This window comes from Hyla sarda, chromosome 3 (genome assembly GCF_029499605.1).
Source record: "Hyla sarda isolate aHylSar1 chromosome 3, aHylSar1.hap1, whole genome shotgun sequence".
NCBI classification, from domain to species: domain Eukaryota; kingdom Metazoa; phylum Chordata; class Amphibia; order Anura; family Hylidae; genus Hyla; species Hyla sarda.
The window spans coordinates 388076075-388099036 of record NC_079191.1 but is presented as its reverse complement, the minus strand read 5'-3'; the positions used below and the strand labels follow the sequence as shown (position 1 = coordinate 388099036).

The window sequence follows — 22962 nt, the reverse complement described above, 5'->3', positions numbered from 1 at the left end:
GGCACATACAACATAGTGCCTGTATATAACTGGAGGGCACATACAACATAGTGCCTGTATATAACTGGAGGGCACATACAACATAGTGCCTGTATATAACTGGAGGGCACATACAACATAGTGCCTGTATATAACTGGAGGGCACATACAACATAGTGCCTGTATATAACTGGAGGGCACATACAACATAGTGCCTGTATATAACTGGGGGGCACATACAACATAGTGCCTGTATATAACTGGGGGGGGGGGGGGGGGAACATACAACATAGTGCCTGTATATAACTGGGGGGGGCACATACCACATAGTGCCTGTATATAACTGGGGGGCACATACAACATAGTGCCTGTATATAACTGGGGGCACATACACCACAGTGCCTGTGTATAACAGTGCCCCCGGTAGCAACAACAAAGTAGCATTTCACAGTAAATCATAGTACCCCAGCTGCCTGTATTTGTTCCATGCTGACCATGGTCACTCAGAAGGGGGTTCAGACATAAACCACCATAAAGTCCACAAGCCCAACAGCATGAAAGACCCCACTGAGCAGCCAAAGACCATATAAGCCATCACCTAAGCGTGGGATGTGTTCATAATCATAGTATTAGGGTGTTCTGATAATACACCATACTGGCATCTGGCAACAAAAAAAACACAACCCAAAAAGTTAAAGAGCGCTAGTTTCCAGGCCCCTGTGACGTAGCCCTGAGGAAGTATATAGGGGTGTTGGGGTGGCCATGGCTACGTCGCTGTGCCTGTGACGGAATGACTTTACCCCAAGGACGAGGCTGCAGTTTAGTTTAGCATACTTCATTTCCATATAAAGAGCTGGAAGTGGAGGGGGATGTTTGTACAACCACTTTTTATTGCCAGATGTTCATTCAGGGTCTCCCAGACAATAACGTAGCTGTGCGCTGCCACTGTATACAACACAGAGCATACCCACACATCCTAATGCCAGTGCATCTCGGCACATCCTACAATCGTTCTATTACTTACAGTCCTTGAGTTGTGTCCTCTTTTTTTCTAGTGGTAATATCCATTTCTGGAAAAGCTGGGAGACAACCATTACAGTGTACCATTATACCTCTGGCATGTGTTGTCACCCAGCTTTTTTATGATGCTGCACAGAAAACCTATGCTGCAATGCAAACTTCTGGTTAAAGTGCTGTATACTCAGGAAGACTGTCCAGAAAAGGAGGCATACAAACTCTGGGAAACAGTGTTTCCTAAACCATGACCCTACAGCTGTGGCAAAACTACAACTCCAAGCATGTCTGGACAGCCAACGGCTGTTCGGGCATGCTGGGAGTTTTAGTTTTGCAACAGCTGGAGACGCACTGGTTGGGAAACACTCCTGCAGAAGGTTGTGACTATAATGGAAAAATGCACCAAGTAGCAGATTTTCCAAAAATGTGTCTGTACGAAAATCGACCTGGACATTTCCGTTGCACGTTTTCACAAATGTGACAGGAGAGGACTTCTTTAGGTTGCCCATATACCTAGTGGTAGTGCGTCACATGGTTTAATCGTGGGTATACGGGCACCCTAGGACAGACTCATTCCGGCTGTATCTATAATACTGCACCTATAGCGGTCAATGGAGGCATACTTAAGCTACAGCTACTGCCATATGAGACGGGAACCGCTTCCCTTTTAGTAGTCAGTCTCTTTCACATGAAATATTTGGTCTCTACCATGGATACATATTGTACTACCATCAAGAAGTTATCTATACACATACTGCAGCTTGCCCGTGGCATAAAATAGGCTTCACTACATCAAACACAGACTACATTTGGTCTGCTTAGGCTAGGTTCACACGGCCGTTTGCAAATGACCCGTTAAGGGTCCAATTTTATTTATTTTTTTAAGCCGATCGGACCCTGAAAAGGGTCGGATGCAAACGGTTACTGCGGGGTCCCGACGGCGCCCATTCATTTGCATGGGGTCTGGTGGTGACCGGTAATTTTACAGGATTTTAGCTGAGAAAAAAAAAAAACTTTGCATCGGTTTTATCTCCACTAAACTTGACAGAACTGCTGACGGAGCTCCAACCTATTTTTGTGAACTGAAAAAAAACTAAATAAAAAATAAAATAAAAAAATAAGTGGGTAATCAAGATTCCCTTTAAAATAAATAAATAAATAAATAAATAAACAAACAAACAAACACACCGTGGTCCTAGAATGCAGCAATTTTTTTTAAAAACTGTCCCTGAACCACAAAGTGCCAAATAAAAAATACCAAGTGGGTCTGGAGTTTTATATTTCCCTATTGATTCCTAGCTAACATCTGGCTACTGCATTATTTTCATAGAGAAAAAAAAAAGTGTGGCGAATTTGGCATTTTTGGGGAATTACAGCTTAAGGGTACGTTCAAACGTGTGGATTTTTTTGCGGGTTTTCCGCTGCGTATTTAAAAGGGGGCGGGCTCTTCGCAGCGGAATTTACACAGCGGAAAATCCGCTGCAAGCTCCATTGAAGTCAGTTGGGACTGTGGCGGATTTTCCGCAGCGTAAATTCCACCGTGGAAAATCTGCTGCGGACACCAGAGAAGAGCCCTCCCTCTTTCAAATACGCAGCTGAAAACCCGCAAACTCGTGTGAACGTACCCTAAGGCTAAGTTTCCACTTTTTTTTCTGGCAGTTTTTGGATATCTGCCACTGCAGTTTTTGAGCCAAAGTCAGAAGTGGATCCATAAGGGAGGAGAAGTGTAAGTCCTTCCCTTATATGTCCTATTCCTTTTGAATACGCTTCTGGCTTTGGCTCAAAAACTGCAGTGGGAGATATCCAAAAACTGCAGAAAAAAAAAAACAACAAGTGGAAACTTAGCCTAACTATGCTTTTTTTTTTTTTGTTTCTCATCCTCAAAATGCACACAAGCGTAGTCTGCACTTCTACTATCCCTTAGATAAAACGTATACCATCGTAAGCAGATCACTCAGGTACAAGTAGAATTTACAGTTCGTAGCAATTATGTGGCATAAGTTTTTTTTTTCTGTTTTATTAAATCAAGTCATTACATATAAGCGCTTCATCTCAAAAAAGAAAGAAAAAGGAAGTTCACATACTTAAGAAAAAACTCAGTAATGTGGTGGTAAAACTTTGTGAAATGCATTTAGACTCCTTAAAAAAAAAAAAAAATATATATATATATATATATATATATATATATATATATATATATATATATATATATAATAGGGGTGTGAATCGCCAAGAATTTGGCGATTCGATTCGAATCGCGATACCAGTGTGGCGATTCGATATATCCCGATATATCGCGATACCGTCTAGGTGACGATACATCGCGATATATCCCGATATATCGCCCACCTGGGAGCATTCATAGATCCCAATAGACGCCACTGTCAGCTTTGACAGCGGCGATCTAGTACTCCGGTGCTCACTTTTCTCATGTTATCCCGTCCGGGCTGCAAAATAAAATAAAACGCACTTTCTCTTACCTGCCAACGAGCCCCCGGAGCTCCGGTACACTCCGGTACAGGTGTTCGGTCCCCGGGCTGTATTCTTCTTACTTCCTGTTAGTCCGGCACGTCACATGGAGCTTCAGCCTATCACCAGCGGAGGCGGGACATTGCTGCGGCTGGTGATAGGCTGAAGCTCCATGTGACGTGCCGGACTAACAGGAAGTAAGAAGAATACAGCCCGGGGACCGAACACCTGTACCGGAGCTCCGGGGGCTCGTTGGCAGGTAAGATAAAGTGCGTTTTATTTTGCAGCCTGGATAGGATAACATGAGAAAAGTGCGCACCGGATACTCCTTTAATAGCCAGCCGCGGCGATTGCCGCATGCTGGCTATTAGCGGCGGCCCCCGGCTACTGAAATCAGCCGGGGGTCGCATAGTACGGAGTGGGCACGAGTCGGAGCCCGCTCCATAGCCGTGTCAGATCCGGCCTGCCCGGCTCCACAACTTTTATCTCCTGATGCCCAAGACATGACATGCTGTTCCGGGCGTCCGCAGATAAAAATTCCACATCCCTAAAAGAATCGATTCAAAAATATTTTGAATCGATTCTGTATCGGCAAATGAAAAAAATCGCGATTATCGCGAGAATCGATTTTTTCTTACATCCCTAATATATAATAATAATAATAATAAAGGGGTACTACAGTGGAAAATTTTTTTTTTTAAATGCCGGAGACTTCTGCATGGAGATTCTGGCATTTTACTTCCAATCGTGTCATGTCGGGCCAAGTTTTGGGCTAGGAGAACGCCCGGCCGGTTTACACATATCCTGCCGCCGGATGGTCATGACAGGCACCTTTTAATATACACAGACAATGAGTGCGTGTGACAATGCGCTTCTCATCCCATTTATTTTACTGATCAGTCGGGGTCTCAACACACTGAGCGCATTAAGCAAACGTCGCAGTGAGCACCACATTCCCTGTAGGTTCTATACAATTTGACCAGAACCATGTACAAATATACAATCTCTGTTCACATTCACTCCTCCCATCAGAGGCCCCGACGTAACTGTATAGGCACGGGTAAGATGCCCATAGTGTACCATAATAGAAGTAGTAAGCAACAGTATACAATCTAGGGATCGACCGATTATCGGTTTGGCCGATATTCACGATTTTTGACATTATCGGTATCGGCAATTACCTTGCCAATAATCCGATAATGTCCCCCCCCCCCCCCCCCCCCACCGCATGCCGCCACCATTGCCTCCCCTTTCCCAGGTTTTATAATTACCTGTTCCCGGGGTCTGGGGCCCGCGATACTTCTGGCTCCTGCTGCGTCCTGCGTTACGCTGTGCAGCGCAGTGACGTCCTCAACGTGACGTCACCATCAGTGCGCACAATGACAGCTCAGGACGGGAGCCAAAAGTAAGGCAGACCTCGGACCCCGGGAACAGGTAATTATAAAACCGGGGATAGGGGAGGCAATGGGGCGGCGGTGGGGGCAGTGTGCTGTGCAGGGGTAGGGGGGGGTGGCTGAGGGGCGGCAGTGTGCGGTGCAGGGGTAGGGGGGGGATGGCTGAGGGGCGGCAGTGTGCGGTGCGGGGGTAGGGGGGGATGGCTGGGGGACAGCAGCGGTGGTTGGGAGGACCCCCGGACAGGCAGGGGGAGAGAAGCGGGTGGCGGCGGTGGTCTCTGATTAAGCCAAAGCTGCTGCAGTACATTGATTTAAAGCGGCCGCTTTAAATCAATGATCTGCAGCGGCTTCTTGGGGGGTGGAGAAATAGCCGACAACTTATACCGGAATATCGGTTTAAGTTATCGGCCTGAAAGGCCACAGATTATCGGTATCGGCCCTAACAAACCAGATATCGATCGATCCCTACACAAACCAAACAGTATACCAACAACGTACCTGCCGAACATGGCCCAAACCTGTGTCCTTTTGGCATATGTCAGGTGACCCAGAGTTTTCCAAGCAGCGTGCCTCCAGCTGTTGCAAAACTGAAACTTCCAGCATGCCCAGGCATGGTGGGAGTTGTAGTTTTGCAACAGCTGGAGGCACACTGGTTGGAAAACACTAGTCGGGTCAATAGGGCCCTGTGGATACTTTTGGCATATAACCCAGGTGCTTTCCTTGCACATACTCTGAACATAATGGCCCTCATTTACTAAGAAAATCGGGTTGTAAGTCTATCTTGCTTTCTTACCCGACTGCTTTTTCCCCCTGGTATTTATTATTATGTCGCATCCTGTTTGTCGCATGTGGGTTTTGGTTTCCAACTCCTCTGAGCTGTCGGGAAAAAATCCACAACAATTCAACAAATTCGGGTTGGAAACATTTATAAATACGTGGGAAAGCTCAGAAATGTCGGGTTACGCCCCTTTTTCGGGTTTGGGAGAATCCACATCGGGTCCGTCGGGAAAAAATGTCGCATGGTGTCGCAGACTGGCGCACGATGTCTGAGACATGGCGCAGACAAAGATGCGACAAAAAAACCCGACAAGAGGTCGGGTTTAGAATAGTAAATGAGGGCCAATGTCAGCATGGACTAAACCTGCTGTGGGCCTTATGTCTAATTCACAAACTGATGCCCATAGAAGCCACCATTGCCCAGAAAATAAGAAACAAATTGGCCATAGCAACCAGAATAAATCTTAAAGGGGTACTCTCGTGGAAAACTTTTTTAAATCAACTGGTGCCAGAAAGTTACAGATTTGTAAATTACTTCAATTAAAAAATCTTAATCTTTCCAATACTTTTTAGGGTCTGTATACTACAGAGGGAATTATTTTCTTTTTGGAACACAGAGCTCTCTGCTGAATCACGACCACAGTGCTCTCTGCTGACATCTCTGTCCATTTTAGGAACTGTCCAGAGCAGCATATGTTTTGCCATGGGGATTTTCTCCTACTCTGGACAGTTCTTAAAATGGACAGAGATGTCAGCAGAGAGCACTGTGGTCGTGATTCAGCAGAGAGCTCTGTGTTCCAAAAAGAAAACCATTTCCTCTGTAGTATTCAGCAGCTAATAAGTACTGGAAGGATTAAGATTTTTTTTAATAGAAGTAATTTACAAATCTGTTTACATTTCTGGGGCATGTTGATTTAAAAAAAATCTTGTTTTCCACGGGAGTACCCCTTTAAGGAACAAATTGGCCATAGCAACTACTGTATTTCAGAATAGGATGTAATAAACAGTTGCCCATAGCAACCAATTTTTTTTCTTAAATAAATTGTTAATCACAAACTTAGATAATTGGTTGCCACTGCCAACCCCCCCACCTTAAACAGATCTTGAATCCAATTCAGATAAAAACCCCAATAAACATGACGGCCAACACAGACATCAGACCCACCCAGGATGACCCCTCACCAGAGTGCTCCACAGACTAAGCCCATTGCATTGATAGCTATCTCCATTACAACATCCATAAGGAGGCCATACGATGACAATCGACAGGAAGGACAAACATTACATGAGTGACAAGCCTGCCACCATATCCCCTCGGGGGTTCTCCATGCATAGAGCCCGATGAATGGTTCATAATTACACGGTAACCGGATGCCTGCAGTGAATGGAAGGCCTACAGGTAACTCAGAACACAAGGACCTGGGCCAGGTGCACAATGACAATGAACGTAAACAATGAACAGGCCCGTGTGGGTGCAGGATACCCGGCAGCAGCTCCGCTCTAATCTGACATCTTTTTATGAATGGCGGTGGCTGCTCGGTGTTTAGTCTGAGTTCACTTCCTGAGGTGAATGTCGCAGTTACCACTCCTGATACATAGCAAGGCTTTAGAATTTCCCACAAATAAAATTAAAAAAAATTACACATCCGCTTCTATGAAGCACAATGTGATTGTAAGAAAGTTGGGTGACAGCTACTACAGGCAACATTACGATTACCCAACTCTCCAAGAACCTTGAAAAACCAAGCTGCCTTTTGCAGTGTTACCCAGTATTCAGTAAACTGTTGTGAAACTACTACTCCCATCATGCTCTAACAATGGGAGCTGCTGTTTTACAATAGCTGGAGAGCTACCGGTTTGGGAAACACTTATCTAGTATATACACTTAGCATTTACAGCCATGGACCCCATGTTCCAGCAATGCCCAATATAGAACACCTAGGGGGAGATTTATCAAAACCTGTCCAGAGGAAAAAGTTTATGAGTTGCCCATAGCAACCAATCAGATTGCGTCTTTCATTTTTGAAAAGGCCTCTAAAAAATGAAGGAAGTAATCTGATTGGTTGCTATTGGCAACTCAGAAACGTTTCCTCTGGACAGGTTTTGATAAATCTCCCTCATTGACACCATTACAGGCTATGGTAGTTTAGAGACATGTTGGTTATACTAAAAGCCAAATAGTTACCAACAAAATAAGGCCAGAGAATAGCGCAGTAATCCACAATCAGAGCTTCAACAGCTTATAACGTCTTAGGCAGGAAACAGACTGATCATATATGTAAAGTAACATACAGTATAAACATCCCGTGATCTGTCAGACATGTCATGTATGATCATTCCGTAATCTACCCCATGAATGGTTCATGATCATTCCATAAACTACTCATGGCACATATGACCATTCCATAATCTACCCAACATGCCAAGTATAATCATTCCATAATCTACCCAACATGTTAGGTAGATAGACTGATCATACATAACATGACAAGTAGGTTACAGAATTACCATACGTGCCATTTTGGGTAGGTTACAGAATTATCATACGTGCCATTTTGGGTAGGTTACAGAATTATCATACGTGCCATTTTGGGTAGGTTATAGAATTACCATACGTGCCATTTTGGGTAGGTTACAGAATTACCATACGTGCCATTTTGGGTAGGTTACAGAATTACCATACGTGTCATTTTGGGTAGGTTACAGAATTACCATACGTGCCATTTTGGGTAGGTTACAGAATTACCATACGTGTCATTTTGGGTAGGTTACAGAATTACCATACGTGCCATTTTGGGTAGGTTACAGAATTACCATACGTGCCATTGTGGGTAGGTTACAGAATTATCATACGTGCCATTGTGGGTAGGTTACAGAATTATCATACGTGCCATTGTGGGTAGGTTACAGAATTACCATACGTGCCATTGTGGGTAGGTTACAGAATTATCATACGTGCCATTGTGGGTAGGTTACAGAATTATCATACGTGCCATTTTGGGTAGGTTACAGAATTATACGAGCCTTTTTGGGTAGGTTACAGAAATATACATGACATTTTGGTTAGGTTACAGAATTATACGTGCCATTTTGGTTACAGAGTCATACGAGCCATTTTGGGTAGGTTACAGAATTATACGTGCCATTTTGGTTACAGAGTCATACGAGCCATTTTGGGTAGGTTACAGAATTATACGTGCCATTTTGGTTACAGAGTCATACGAGCCATTTTGGGTAGGTTACAGAATTATATGTGACATTTTGGGTAGGTTACAGAATTATACGTGCCATTTTGGTTACAGAATCATACGAGCCATTTTGGGTAGGTTACAGAATTATACGTGCCATTTTGGTTACAGAGTCATACGAGCCATTTTGGGTAGGTTACAGAATTATATGTGCCATTTTGGTTACAGAGTCATACAAGCCATTTTGGGTAGGTTACAGAATTATATGTGCCATTTTGGTTACAGAATCATACGTGCCATTTTGGGTAGGTTACAGAATTATACGTGACATTTTGGGTAGGTTACAGAATTATACGTGCCATTTTGGTTACAGAATCATACGTGCCATTTTGGTTGCAGAGTCATACGAGCCATTTTGGGTAGGTTACAGAATTATATGTGCCATTTTGGTTAGGTTACAGAATCATACGTGCCATTTTGGGTAAGTTACAGAATCATACGTGCCATTTTGGGTAAGTTACAGAATCATACGTGCCATTTTGGTTAGGTTACAGAATCATACGTGCCATTTTGGTTACAGAATCATACAAGCCATTTTGGGTAGGTTACAGAATCATACGTGCCATTTTGGGTAGGTTACAGAATCATACGTGCCATTTTGGTTACAGAATCATACGAGCCATTTTGGGTAGGTTACAGAATCATACGTGCCATTTTGGGTAGGTTACAGAATTATCATACGTGCCATTTTGGTTAGGTTACAGAATTATATGTGCCATTTTGGGTAGGTTACAGAATTATATGTGCCATTTTGGGTAGGTTACAGAATTATATGTGCCATTTTGGGTAGGTTACAGAATTATATGTGCCATTTTGGGTAGGTTACAGAATTATACGTGCCATTTTGGGTAGGTTACAGAATCATACGTGCCATTTTGGTTAGGTTACAGAATCATACGTGCCATTTTGGGTAGGTTACAGAATTATAAGTGCCATTTTGGTTAGGTTACAGAATTATATGTGCCATTTTGGGTAGGTACAGAATTATCATACGTGCCATTTTGGGGAGGTTACAGAATTATAAGTGCCATTTTGGGTAGGTACAGATTTATCATACATGACATGTCTGGTAGGTTACAGAATTATCATACGTGCCATTTTGGGTAGGTTACAGAATTATCATACATGACATGTCTGGTAGGTTCCGAAATAATATGTGACGTGTAGTGCATCACAAATTCCTCATACATGACCAATGAACTGCATATCAATACTAGGTAAAGGAATGTGCAATGCCAGACCCATGTCCAGACCATGTGGTCTTCAACCTGCGGACCTCCAGATGTTGCAAAACTACAACTCCCAGCATGCCCGGACAGCCGTTGGCTGTCCGGGCATGCTGGGAGTTGTAGTTTTGCAACATCTGGAGGTCCGCAGGTTGAAGACCACTGCCAAGTCCATCTAATACACCACACACACACGTAAAACAACAGTATATATCCATACAGATTAGAACACACTGTACATTCGGCGGGCAAATCAATGCCAAAACATAACCACCTTATAACTTGGTGCAACACCACTACACAGGTGAGACACCTCCAGCATCTTATTAACACAATCTCACAAGAGGTTCTGCAGCAGCACGTTTCCAAACACAGATCTTATGTATGAATAATGTTGTGATCCTCACCCATCTGGGGCTATGACAGGTGTTGGCATACAATGACTGACCACTTGCCACCAAATGTCCCTTCTTCCGGTGCCACCTACACCTGTGCCCTGTCTCATGTGCCACCAACTTTGTTGTAGCAGCACACAATGGCGATCCATTCTGCGCAGAGCGACACCTTGGTACATGTGCCCTGGCAGCTCTGGGGTGATCCGAGCACTTCCATTGCTGCCACAGGTTGCCATCCCATGCCCACCCCCTGCTATGGTCCTCACTCTTATTCTGCATGCCCCCGGTGTACAGACCGAGCCCCTGGCATTTGTAGCATGGCAACAGCTCTGCAGGCCGATGCTCCGGGAATGCACACTGTGCCATGCTGCATGCACCAGGAGCACGTAGGAGCCACATCTGCAGCAATGCACTGCAGCCAGGGGAGGGGAGCCGCTGCCAGCCCACCCCATGCATCCAGCACCCCGACAACGAGGGGGCAGCACTTACTCCTCAGGGGGGGCTTCCTCGCTCATCTTGTCCCGATCACCGTTGTCTTGCACCCGCCTCGGGGGGCTCCGAGCTGCTCATCTTTCCCAGGCGGTGTATGACTCGCTATCCCCCGGCTTGTGCAGTCCTGTGCTCCCTCCTCCCGCGGACGAGCAGCGGCAGCGGCGGCGTGTACCTCCCGGGGACTGGCTTATTATAAGCAGGCGGCTGCTGCGCCCCGCCCGTGTGGCTGCTGGTGGTGGCCCCGTCCGAGCCCCATCTCCTGTTACTCCATGTTGGCTCCGGGTCTGGCAGGCGCTGTGTGTACAGTAGATGTGTGTGCGCCTCTCACCCGCCGCAGGGACGAGGAGGGGACAGAGACGGAGAGGAAGTGGGGCGGAAGCGATGACGTCACCCTCCCCAGCAACAAGCAGCTGCGAGGACACGGGGAGGAGGAGAAAGGAGGGGAGAGAGCAGACACCGCGCGGCCGGGGGAGGGGGAGAGAAGAGGAGGGGGTACGGGCCGGGGAACAGGGGGGAGAGGAGGAGGGGTACGGGCCGGGGAACAGGGGGGAGAGGAGGAGGGGGTACGGGCCGGGGAACAGGGGGGAGAGAAGAGGAGGGGGTACAGGCCGGGGAACAGGGGAGAGAGAAGAGGAGGGGTACGGGCCGGGGAACAGGGGGGAGAGGAGGAGGGGGTACGGGCCGGGGAACAGGGGGGAGAGGAGGAGGGGTACGGGCCTGGGAACAGGGGAGAGAGAAGAGGAGGGGGTACAGGCCGGGGAACAGGGGGGAGAGAAGAGGAGGGGGTACAGGCCGGGGAACAGGGGGGAGAGAAGAGGAGGGGGTACAGGCCGGGGAACAGGGGGGAGAGGAGGAGGGGTACAGGCTGGGGAACAGGGGGGAGAGGAGGAGGGGTACAGGCCTAGGAACAGGGGGGAGAGAAGAGGAGGGGGTACAGGCCGGGGAACAGGGGGGAGAGAAGAGGAGGGGGTACAGGCCGGGGAACAGGGGGGAGAGAAGAGGAGGGGGTACAGGCCGGGGAACAGGGGGGAGAGGAGGAGGGGTACAGGCCGGGGAACAGGGGGGAGAGAAGAGGAGGGGGGAGAGGAGGAGGGGGTACAGGCCGGGGAACAGGGGGGAGAGAAGAGGAGGGGGTACAGGCCGGGGAACAGGGGGGAGAGGAGGAGGGGGTACAGGCCGGGGAACAGGGGGGAGAGGAGGAGGGGGTACAGGCCGGGGAACAGGGGGGAGAGGAGGAGGGGTACAGGCCGGGGAACAGGGGGGAGAGGAGGAGGGGTACAGGCCGGGGAACAGGGGGGAGAGGAGGAGGGGTACAGGCCTGGGAACAGGGGGGAGAGAAGAGGAGGGGGTACAGGCCTGGGAACAGGGGGGAGAGAAGAGGAGGGGGTACAGGCCGGGGAACAGGGGGGAGAGAAGAGGAGGGGTACAGGCCGGGGAACAGGGGGGAGAGAAGAGGAGGGGGTACAGGCCGGGGAACAGGGGGGAGAGGAGGAGGGGTACAGGCCGGGGAACAGGGGGGAGAGGAGGAGGGGTACAAGCCTGGGAACAGGGGGGAGAGAAGAGGAGGGGGTACAGGCCGGGGGAGAGAAGAGGCGGGGGTACAGGCCGGGGAACAGGGGGGAGAGGAGGAGGGGGTACATGCCGGGAAACAGGGGGGGAAGAGGAGGAGGGGGTAAAGGCCGGGGAACAGGGGCAGAGGAGGAGAGGGTACTGGCCGGGGAACAGGGGGGAGAGAGGAGGAGGGGGTACAGGCCTGGGAACAGGGGGGAGAGGAGGAGGGGTACAGGCCGGGGAACAGGGGAGAGGAGGAGGAGGAAGGGGTACATGCCGGGGAACAGGGGGGAGAGAAGAGGAGGGGGTACAGGCCGGGGAACAGGGGGGAGAGAAGAGGGGGGGTACAGGCCGGGGAGAGGAGTAGGAGGGGGTACAGGCTGGGGAACAGGGGGGAGAGAAGAGGAGGAGGGGGTACAGGCCGGGGAACAGGGGGAAGAGGAGGAGGGGTACAGGCCGGGGAACAGGGGGGAGAGAAGAGGAGGGGGTACAGGCCGGGGAACAGGGGGGAGAGAAGAGGAGGGGGTACAGGCCGGGAACAGGGAGGAGAGGAGGAGGGGCACATGCCGGGGAACAGGGGGGGAGAGAAGAGAAGGGGGTACAGGCCAGGGAGAGGAGGAGCGGTAGAGGCCGGGGAACAGGGGGGAGAGGAGGAGGGGGTAAAGGCCCGGGGAACAGGGGAGAGAAAAGAGGAGGGGGTACAGGCCGGGAACAGGGAGGAGAGGAGGAGGGGCACATGCCGGGGAACAGGGGGGGAGAGAAGAGAAGGGGGTACAGGCCGGGGAGAGAAGAGAAGGGGGTACAGGCCAGGGAGACGAGGAGGGGTACAGGCCGGGGAACAGGGGGGAGAGAAGAGGAGGGGGTACAGGCCTGGGAACAGGGGGGAGAGGAGGAGGGGTACAGGCCGGGGAACGGGGGAGAGGAGGAGGGGTACAGGCCGGGGAACAGGGGGGGGGGAGGAGGAGGGGTACAGGCCGGGGAACGGGAGAGGAGGAGGAGGAAGGGGTACAGGCCAGGGAACGGGGGGAGAGAAGAGGAGGGGGTACATCCCGGGAAACAAGGGGGGAGAGGAGTGGTATAGGCTGGGGAACAGGGGGGAGAGAAGAGGAGGGGGTACAGGCCGGGGAGAGAAGTAGGAGGGGTTACAAGCCGGGGAACAGGGGGGAGAGAAGAGGAGGGGGTACAGGCCGGGGAGAGGAGGAGGGGGAACAGGGGGGGGGGAGAGGAGGAGGGAGTACATGCTGGGGAACAGGGGGGGGGGAGAGGAGGAGGGAGTACAGGCTGGGGAACGGGGGGAGAGGAGGAGGGAGTACAGGCTGGGGAACAGGGGGGAGAGGAGGAAAGGGTGCAGCCTGGGGAACGGGGGAGAGGAGGAAATGGTATAGGCTGGGGGGAAGGAGAAGGAGGAGGGGGTACAGGTCGAGGAACAGGGGGGAGAGGAGGAGGGGGTATAGGCAGGGGGAGAGGAGGAAAGGGTACAGGCCAGAGAACAGGGGGAAGAGGAATAGGGGGTGCAGGCCAGGGAACAGGGGTAGAGGAGGAAAGGGTACAGGGCGGGGAACAGGGGGGAGAGGAGGAAAGGGTACAGGCCGGGGGAGAGGAGGAAAGGGTACAGGCCGGGGGAGAGGAGGAAAGGGTACAGGCCAGGGAATATGGGGGAGTGGAGGAAAGGGTACAGGCCAGGGAACATGGGGGAGTGGAGGAAAGGGTACAGGCCGGGGAACAGGGGGGAGAGGAGGAAAGGGTACAGGCCGGGGAGCAGGGGGGAGAGGAGGAAAGGGTACAGGCCGGGGGCAGGGGGGAGAGGAGGAAAGGGTACAGGCCGGGGAGCAGGGGGGAGAGGAGGAAAGGGTACAGGCCGGGGAGCAGGGGGGAGAGGAGGAAAGGGTACAGACCGGGGAACAGGGGAGAGAGGAGGAAAGGGTACAGGCCAGGGAACGGGGGGAGAGGAGGAAAGGGTACAGGCCAGGGAACAGGGGGGGAGAGGAGGAAAGGGTACAGGCCAGGGAACGGGGGAGAGGAGGAAAGGGTACAGGCTGGGGAACAGGGGGGAGAGGAGGAAAGGGTATAGGCCAAGGAACAGGGGGGGGGGAGGAGGAAGGAGTATTTGCCAGGGAATGGAGGAAAGGGTATAGGTCAGGGAGAGAAGGAAAGGGTACAGGCTGGGGAACAGGGGGGAGAGGAAAAGGAGGAGGGGGGTACAAGCCGGGGAACAGGGGGAGAGGAGGAGGGAGTACAGGACAGGGAGAGGAGGAGGGGGTACAGGCCGGGGATCAGGGGGAGAGGAGAAAAGGCTACAGGCCAGGGAACAAGGAGAGAGGAGCAAAGGTTACAGGCCAGTACAAAGAGGAGACTGGGAGTGTGGGGAGACAATCTCTGGGGGAGTAGAGATGCAGGCCAGGAAACTGAGCCAGGGATAGAGAGGTCAGTGAAGTGGTCAAGGCCGATGGACAGAGGGTGGAGCTAGGGTACAAGATAGGGTCAAAAAGGGAGAGCAGGAGGTACAGGCCAGGGAACAGAGGATAGCAAGGATACAGACTGGGGGAGAGCAGCGTTACATGCCAGGGGAGACAGGGTAACAAATGGAGCTACAGAGGGAAGAAAAGGGGTACAGGCCAGGAGACAGAGGGTGGAGCTGAGATACAGTCAGAGGAGAGGATATAGAGGAGAGCGGGGTACAAGCCTAAGGGAACAAAGGGTTCAGGAACCGAGGGGAGAGTGTCGGGAGTACAGAGGAGAGAAAGCGGGATCAGGCCGCAGGACAGCATGTAGAGAAAGGAAAATAGGGGACAAAAGGAAGGGCAGGACACAGACTGGAAAGTAGAGGTACAGGCTAGGACATAGAGAGTTGAGTTGGGGTACAGGTGAGGGCACCGAAGAGAAAAGGTTACAGGCTGGGGAAAGAGAGAAGAAAACGGGTGCAGGCCGGCAGGAAAAAGAGGAGACGGCTGGGGTATAAAGAGAGGGTAGAGGAAGGGCACATGGCCAAGGAAAACAGGTAGAGGTCTGGGGAAAGCTAGTAGGGAGAAGAGGAGTCAAAGGGTACAATATGGGTACACAAGTGAGACAGAAGAGGAGACAGCAGGGGTACAGGGAAAAGAGGAAAGTGTAGAGGGTTTAAGGCAAGGGAGAGCAAAAATAAAAAGCCAGGGGAAAGAGGGGTTAGAGGTAGAGAACAGGGAGAGGTCAAAAGTATAGGGCCAGATGAGAGAAGAGGTACAAGACAAGAGGAACATTGGCAATAGGAAAAATCTGAAAAAGAATATATGGGGGCCACAGGTATAGGAGACTTCAGATTGGAAATTGTTAGTCCAATGAATATAAGGAGTCTGATAATAGCAGCCTAGAACAATGACAAGGTGACAGGTGTAATCCGACTATTCGGACAGTGCCTGGGGCAATGACACCTCAGTTATGACTCATTAGGATTTAAAGGAATTCTCTAGGCAAAACTGCTGCACTGTGCAGGCCTGAAGGGAGGTTTTTTTAAAGTGTACTTAAACTTTAAAATAAATATGCCTAATATAGTCTCAGTCTCCTTCTGCTGACAAAACAGCTCTGAACCATTGAAGCCCAAATTACACAAGACCTCTGGGAGGTGGAGATATCTACCACCAAAATGTTCACAGCAGGTCCTTTAAGTTGTAAGGTGCAGCCTTCATAGATTGCAATTGTTTTTCAGCACGTCCCACAGAAGCTCAATTGAATTGAGATCTGGAAAAAAGTTAACACTTTGTCCTCTGTCATGTTCTTCAAACTATTGCTGAACAATTTTTGGAGTGTGGCTGGGGCATTATCCTACCGAAAGAGGCCACAGCTATTATGCAGGGAAGTGAATCGACACACCGGACCATCCACATGGTGTAAAAGAAAATATCATTCATCAGACCAGACCTTCATGTGAAGCAGTACTGATATATACCCATTGTAGACACTTTGGGGGTGGACAGGGGTCAGCTTGGGAACTCCTACACACATCAGTTAGCTTTTGGCAGCTGTACTGTAAAGTGCTGAAGAATATAGTGTCATTGTATAAAGAGCATAAGTATTACCTTTGCTGTTTGCCCGAAGTGAGATGATGCTGCAGTCAGGGTCTCCATCACTACTTTATGCTGCCTTAACCCCTTAAGGATGCAGGGTTTTTCAGTTTTTGCATTTTCCTTTTTTCCTCATCACCTTCTAAAAATCATAACGCTTTAAATTTTTCACCTAAAATTTCATATTATGGCTTATTTCTTTGTGCCACCAATTCTACTGTGCAGTGAAATTAGTCATTTTACCAAAATATCCACGGCGAAGCAGAAAAAAAATTGGGCGACAAAATTGACGAAAAAATGCCATTTTGTATGTTTTGGCGGCTTCCGTCTTTACGCAGTGCATTTTTCGGTAAAAAATTACATCTTATCTTTATTCTGTAGGTCCATACGGTTAAAATTATACCCTAATTATATAGATTTGATTTTGTCGTACTTCTAAAACAAATCAAAACTACATGCAGAAAAATGTATACGTTTAAGATTGTCATCTTCTGACCCCTATAACTTTTTTAATTTTCCCTGTACGGGTCGGTATGACTTCTCATTTTTTGGGCTGTGATCTGAAGTTTTTATCGGCACCATTTTTATATTGATGGGACTTTTTGATCCCTTTTTATTCATTTTTCCATGATATAAAAAGTGACCAAAAATACTCTATTTTGGATTTAGGAATTTTTTTGCGCGTACGCCATTGACCGTGCGGTTTAATTAACAATATATTTTTATAGTTCGGACATTTCTGCACGTGGCGATACCACATAGGTTTATTTTTATTTACACAGGTTTTTTTTTTTTTTAAATGGCAAAAGGGGGGTGATTCTTACTTTTATTAGGGAAGAGGTTAAATGATCTTTATTAACTTTTTTTTTCACACTATCTTTTTGCAGTGTTATAGTCCCCCCTAGTGGCTATTACACTGCACACACTGATCTGCTACACAGATCATTGCCGTTCATCGACACGCAAAGATCAGTGTTATCGGTGGTCGATTGCTCAAGCCTGGATTTCAGGCTTGGAGCAATCAATCACCGATCAGACACAACGGATGCAGGTAAGGGGACCTCCGCTTGCGTTCTAGCTGATCGGGACATCACGATTTCACTGCATTGGTCCCAATCAGCCTGACTGAGCTGCCAGGAAGCTTTCATTTTAGACATGGCGATCAACTTTGAACGCCGTGTCTAAAGGGTTAATAGCATGGCACAACGAACGGTGCCATACGTTATTAGCCCAGGGTCCCGGCTTTCATTAGCCGCCGGGACCAACCCGGTATGACACGGGGTCATGGCGTGACCCCGCATTATATACCGGACACAGGGCGTACAGGTACTCCCTATGTCCTTAAGAGGTTAAGATCAGCCTCAAGAAATCTGTCATTAGTTTTATGCTTCCCAAACCACAAGCAGCATAAAACTGGTGCAGGCAATGCAATCCCCAATGTCTCACTCAAGCCATCGAGGTTGGAAGCAGCGCTGGGACCTGCCCTGAGGGCTAGTTACTTGAGTCCTGGAGGCAATTTTAACCCCTGAAGGACTCGGCCGACTTTCATTTTTGCGTTGTCATTTTTTGCTCCTCTCCTTTTAAAATCCGTAATTCTTTTATTTTTCCACCTACAGACCCACATGAGGGCTTGTTTTTTGCGTGACTAATTGTACTTTGTAATGAAGCATGAGTTGTGGGGTTTTCCAGGGCTTAAATCCATTACATTTCTGTGAAAACCTTAGTAAATATGTTTTTTAGTAAAAGTAAAATGGAGAGTTTGTCGGGTTTTTGAATTTTCTGGTCCACAATCTGACACAACAAGTCATCTAACAATAGTAAATCAGGGCCACTACCTTAATTCTGTAGGTCAATTTGATGGAAATGATGCAATTTATATAGTTTCTCTATTATTGTACTACTTTAAAAAAATTGCCAACTTATTTTTTTTTACAAAGTTGATATGCATTAAAGAGTACCTGTCACCAAATAAAACTTTTAATAAAGTGTTCCTTGTGTAACTAGCAGACACTTTCCCATTCACTTGCTTTTAAAATTATCAACATAAATATGTTTAAAATGTAATAGAAAAACAGCCACTAGGAGGCTCTGTTCTGTTCCCTGCCACAATTATTGCAGTGAGTTTGGTCTTCTCCAGGCCTGGCAGGAGACCAAACTCAGGAAGTGTTTTTCTGCACTGAGCTTGATTAACAGCTGTGCAAAGCCTCACCACTGAAAGCTGCAAAGAGACACATTGAAAGATACACAGACTGAAAGCTGCACAGAGCTTGAGGTGCTCTATTCATCACAGCACTGCAAAGATGTGAGGGCGGAAGTGGTCCCCCAGCAGGCTTACGCAATGTCATGCCTGCTGGGATACGCCCACTTTCTCCTGCTGGGAGATTGCACTATGAATCATAAAGGTAAGATACAGAGCTTTTTAAAATGTGGGAGGGGTATTAAGAGTAGTTAGGGAACATAGCCTGAGTTAGTTTAGAAAAGTTTATTTGGTGACAGGAACTTTTTTAATTGTCTTTTTGTAACTCCTATAACTTTTTTATTTTTCCATGTATAGGGCTGTATGAGGGCTCATTGGGGGAGATTTATCAAAACCTGTGCAGAGAAGTTGCCCAGTTACCCATAGCAACCAATCAGCTCGCTTCTTACATTTTTATCAAGGCATCTGGAAAATGAAAGAAGCGATTGATTGGTTGCCATAGGCAACTTTGCCTCTGCACAGGTTTTGCTAAATCTCCCCCATTTTGTGCAACGTGATCTTAAGTGTTTATCGGTACCATTTTTGTTTTGATGCTGTTGGCTGTCCAGGCATGCTGGAAGTTGAAGTTTTGCAACATCTGGAGGGCCACAATTTGAGGGCACTGCTTTAGGAGCCGTGAGGATAACCATATAACATACATACTTCCCATATACTTGGCACAATGAAGCAGACTATACAGTCAGGACAACTTCATTCAACAGCTTCTGCTTTTAATTACGTGTTCCCTCCTAATTATATGGCTGAGAAAGTGTCCACATGTGTGAATGCAGCATGCGCGGAATAATTCCATGGATGCACTTCCAATGCACGTTTATTCTGCCTGCTAAAGTCCAAAATAATCTTACAGTTTTACACAGCATTGTTACCAGAATGTATGGGCCCACATGGGTCAGGCTGGGCCTTACAGGCTACCATAGCTGGAATACTCTGAGGCCATAATTCAGCCTCTAGTTGTCATGGCAGCTATCGGAACTCCTTGATCACATCACCTGGTATCTGATGGATGACAGGGGGAGCTCTAATCTACAGGGTTAACTGCCAGGATCAGAGCTCCGCTCACTCCTGGCATTCGTGGCTGGTGCTCTGAATGTATGACAGCCGCCTCCTGGCGCGATTGCCTGGGCTCAGCATCTGAGCCCTTGGAAACTCTGGGATGGGTATAACAGTCACTGAGTGTCAGTACCTTCCCACTATAAGGAATTTACACATTGTATAGCAGTAAGGGGTGGTTAAAATAACTTATAGTTCATCTTCAACCCTACACTTCTAAAGTCAAGTTCTTTTGAAGTAAACTGGTAGTGGCTCCTAGACTTTTCCAGCACTTCCCTTATTACCTATCTACAGAATAGGTGTTCATGGGAGGTTCAAGCGCTGGCACCCTCACAGCTTATGAGAATGTGGGTCCTGTTTCTTCACGATTGAATGGAGAGGAGGTCGGGCATGTGTACTGCCACACCATTTATGGTCTATTCACACGTACAGTATTCTGCGCAGATTTGATGTGCAGGATTTCAAGCTGTGTTCAGTCTTTCAGTTCACATTGAAATCTGCAGCAGAAAATCCTGCGCATCAAATCTGCACAGAATACTGTGTGAGGTCCCAGTACGGGATATGCATCTCACAGACCTATCGGCTTGAGTCCCTGCATGTCCCCAGGGCTCCCCTGCAGTGTACCCCTATAATCTGTATAGTTGTATATTATGTGTAAAGGACCTTTGATATGTTCACATGGTTATTGATCACATGATAATGGTTGTCACATGTTTTGTTACCCAGAGAGCACCAGATGACCCACAGCTAGCCTATGGGCTCCTTGCTCAGGCCCCCTTTATAAGAGGGGGAGGTACTACAATCTCTCTCTTCCACCACACTTTCTGCTGAGATTAAGTCCAGTGCAGACATTTCAGAGCCAGTGTCCAGCACATCTGGAGGCCTCAAGCCTAAATTACAGCCACAAGTCAATAAGTCAAGTCATCTCCATCTGCTGTCATTATCTTCAGTCAAGTCTATTATAGTCAGCGTGGCTGTCCTAAAGTCTATGAAAGTCACTTCAAGTCCCAGGAAGCTGCAAGGTCCCCTGTGTTACTGGTTATCTCTCTAGGATCCTGGCCTTGCTGAAAAGACTGTACTATCTGTCTACCACAGAAATGCTACCGTTAATCCTAACCTGGCCTTGGACTCTTATTTGCCCTACCTAACTAGGACTAGTGGTGCTACCGTTTGGGTGGTTCTTGGTAAAACAACTCCCTGGCGTCAAGAACATTTAGGGGTTAACACCATCTGCCCATGGGCTACAACATCTGCCCAATACACCTCACATCGCACCCCCGTGGCAAACCACAAAACTGTGTAAGGGACTATGTCACTGCAATGTGTTTTCAGCGTGACGCTGACAAAGTAGAGGGGGAGGTGAAAAAAGTTTCACTGCCTGCCGTTGCGAAGTCTGTGAAAGTTAAATTGACAATGTGCAAGATCAGAACGGAGGCCATGTTGAGCGCCAAAATGTTTGCTGTACCTGAAAGGGTTAACCAGTTAGTCGAGAAGTGCGCAAAAGGTTCCTGCCAAAGCCAGCGTCTTGCCCCCGGGCGTGGGGATCATGTTGCGTGGGCGTGGGGATCACTGTGTCCAGTCCGAGGTGGAACTTGAAAGGTCCGCCCCTTGTTGCCGGGGGGCAGACGAAGAGGATGCACCACTCTGTCCCAGGCCCAACTGATGACGTCTTTCCGGTCGGCGGCCATTTTGGTGGAGACTAGTGAAATAAGCGGAGCAGAGCCCGTTGCCGGGGGAACAAAAGCAGGACGTTCCCTGGGCACAGCCGTACAATGAATCCCGGTGGCTGTTCTCGGCTCCAGAAGTCCCGGTCAAGCACCCGCTGCAGCACAGACTCTGCTAACACCGATTGTGCAAAGTAAGTTGAACTCAAACCATCTTAATGGGTCTCCTACAGAAGTGCCCAGGCCTACTCTGGTTGCCCCAGAGGTTTGGCCTGATCAGAGGACACCAACGTAAGTGCCTAGGCCTACTCCAGCAGTTGTGGAGGTTTGGCCGAATCAACAGGCACCAACAGTTCATCCCCCAATGGAGCAAGCTGCTGCGGTGCAAGTGGTGGTCACTGTTAGTCCGACTATCACTGCCTCCCGTTTGTCCCATGTGTCCTGGCACACTCATGTTGACCCCATGCAAAGAGCCCTGTCTCGCAACTCTAGGTTTATGTCCCAACCTAGGGCCCAGTCTGATTGGCGAGGCGAGGGAAAGATGCCAGTGTAACTTCTGTACAGTAACTTCACTAGACTTGGTCGTAGGACTAACTGACTTCTGTGTGTAAGCACAATTTTTGTTGTACCAGGTTTGTACAGTAACATTTAAGCACAGTTTTTTTCCCCTAAGAGCTTAGGAACGTGCTCTCGAATCACCAACAGTGCACGTGTTACACAAAAAAAAAGTGTACAAAGGATGTGGTCTATCTCAAGCCCTTCTCCGATAGGAGAGAGGCCCCCCAACAAACCTTACCCTTCGCCTCCGGACCAAAAGGTACCTGCGAGGTTCCAGGTTCAATGTCCCTTTTCGCCGAAGCTACTAAGGGACCACAAATGCTCCCGGCATCCCCCTTGGCGTTAGCTAAGGTATCTGCCTGCAGAGCCGATAATGGTCGGTACCCTGCCAAAGCAGGAGTACCTGGGGTGTTTGTAGGGAGGTGCGGAACCTAATGGCCACACACACCTCCCCTAGACCGCCAGGAGGGACACCCAGAAGGGCTACCGCATCCAGACAAATCCTGTGGACACACAACACGCAGAAAGTGACACTGTGAGACAAAAAGAAAGAAATAAGTGAATGTGTGCAGATATACTGCCCGGACATCTGGCCGGATCTATAAAAATTTCTCTGATCCTAGCCAGAAGGCTGGAAATCAAGAGGTGAGTGCCACAAAGGTGAAGAGATCATGGTGCCCATGCTTCAACTCAGTGAGCCAATACTACCAGTGAGTTTTGGCACCTCGGGGTCACCACTCCCCGAGGCACTAAATTACCTTGGCTCTAGACCCTCTCAGCCTCATGGGGAGACCCGGAGGAAACAGGTCACATCGGGGCAGCTGTTGAGCTGATTCCTCAGAACCAGCCCC

The 22962-nt window shown here is 48.7% G+C and overlaps 1 protein-coding gene across 1 annotated transcript in view; it reads right to left on the bottom strand.

Moving 5' to 3' along the window:
* SPRED2 (sprouty related EVH1 domain containing 2) overlaps window positions 1–11385 on the bottom strand; it is a 111120-nt gene extending 99735 nt beyond the window's left edge. The window contains exon 1 of the mRNA XM_056567938.1: window positions 10992–11385. Within this exon, the coding sequence (XP_056423913.1) occupies window positions 10992–11017 (26 nt within the window). The 5' untranslated portion in view covers window positions 11018–11385. The remainder of the gene's footprint in view (window positions 1–10991) is intronic.
* Between the last annotated feature and the right edge of the window lie 11577 nt (window positions 11386–22962).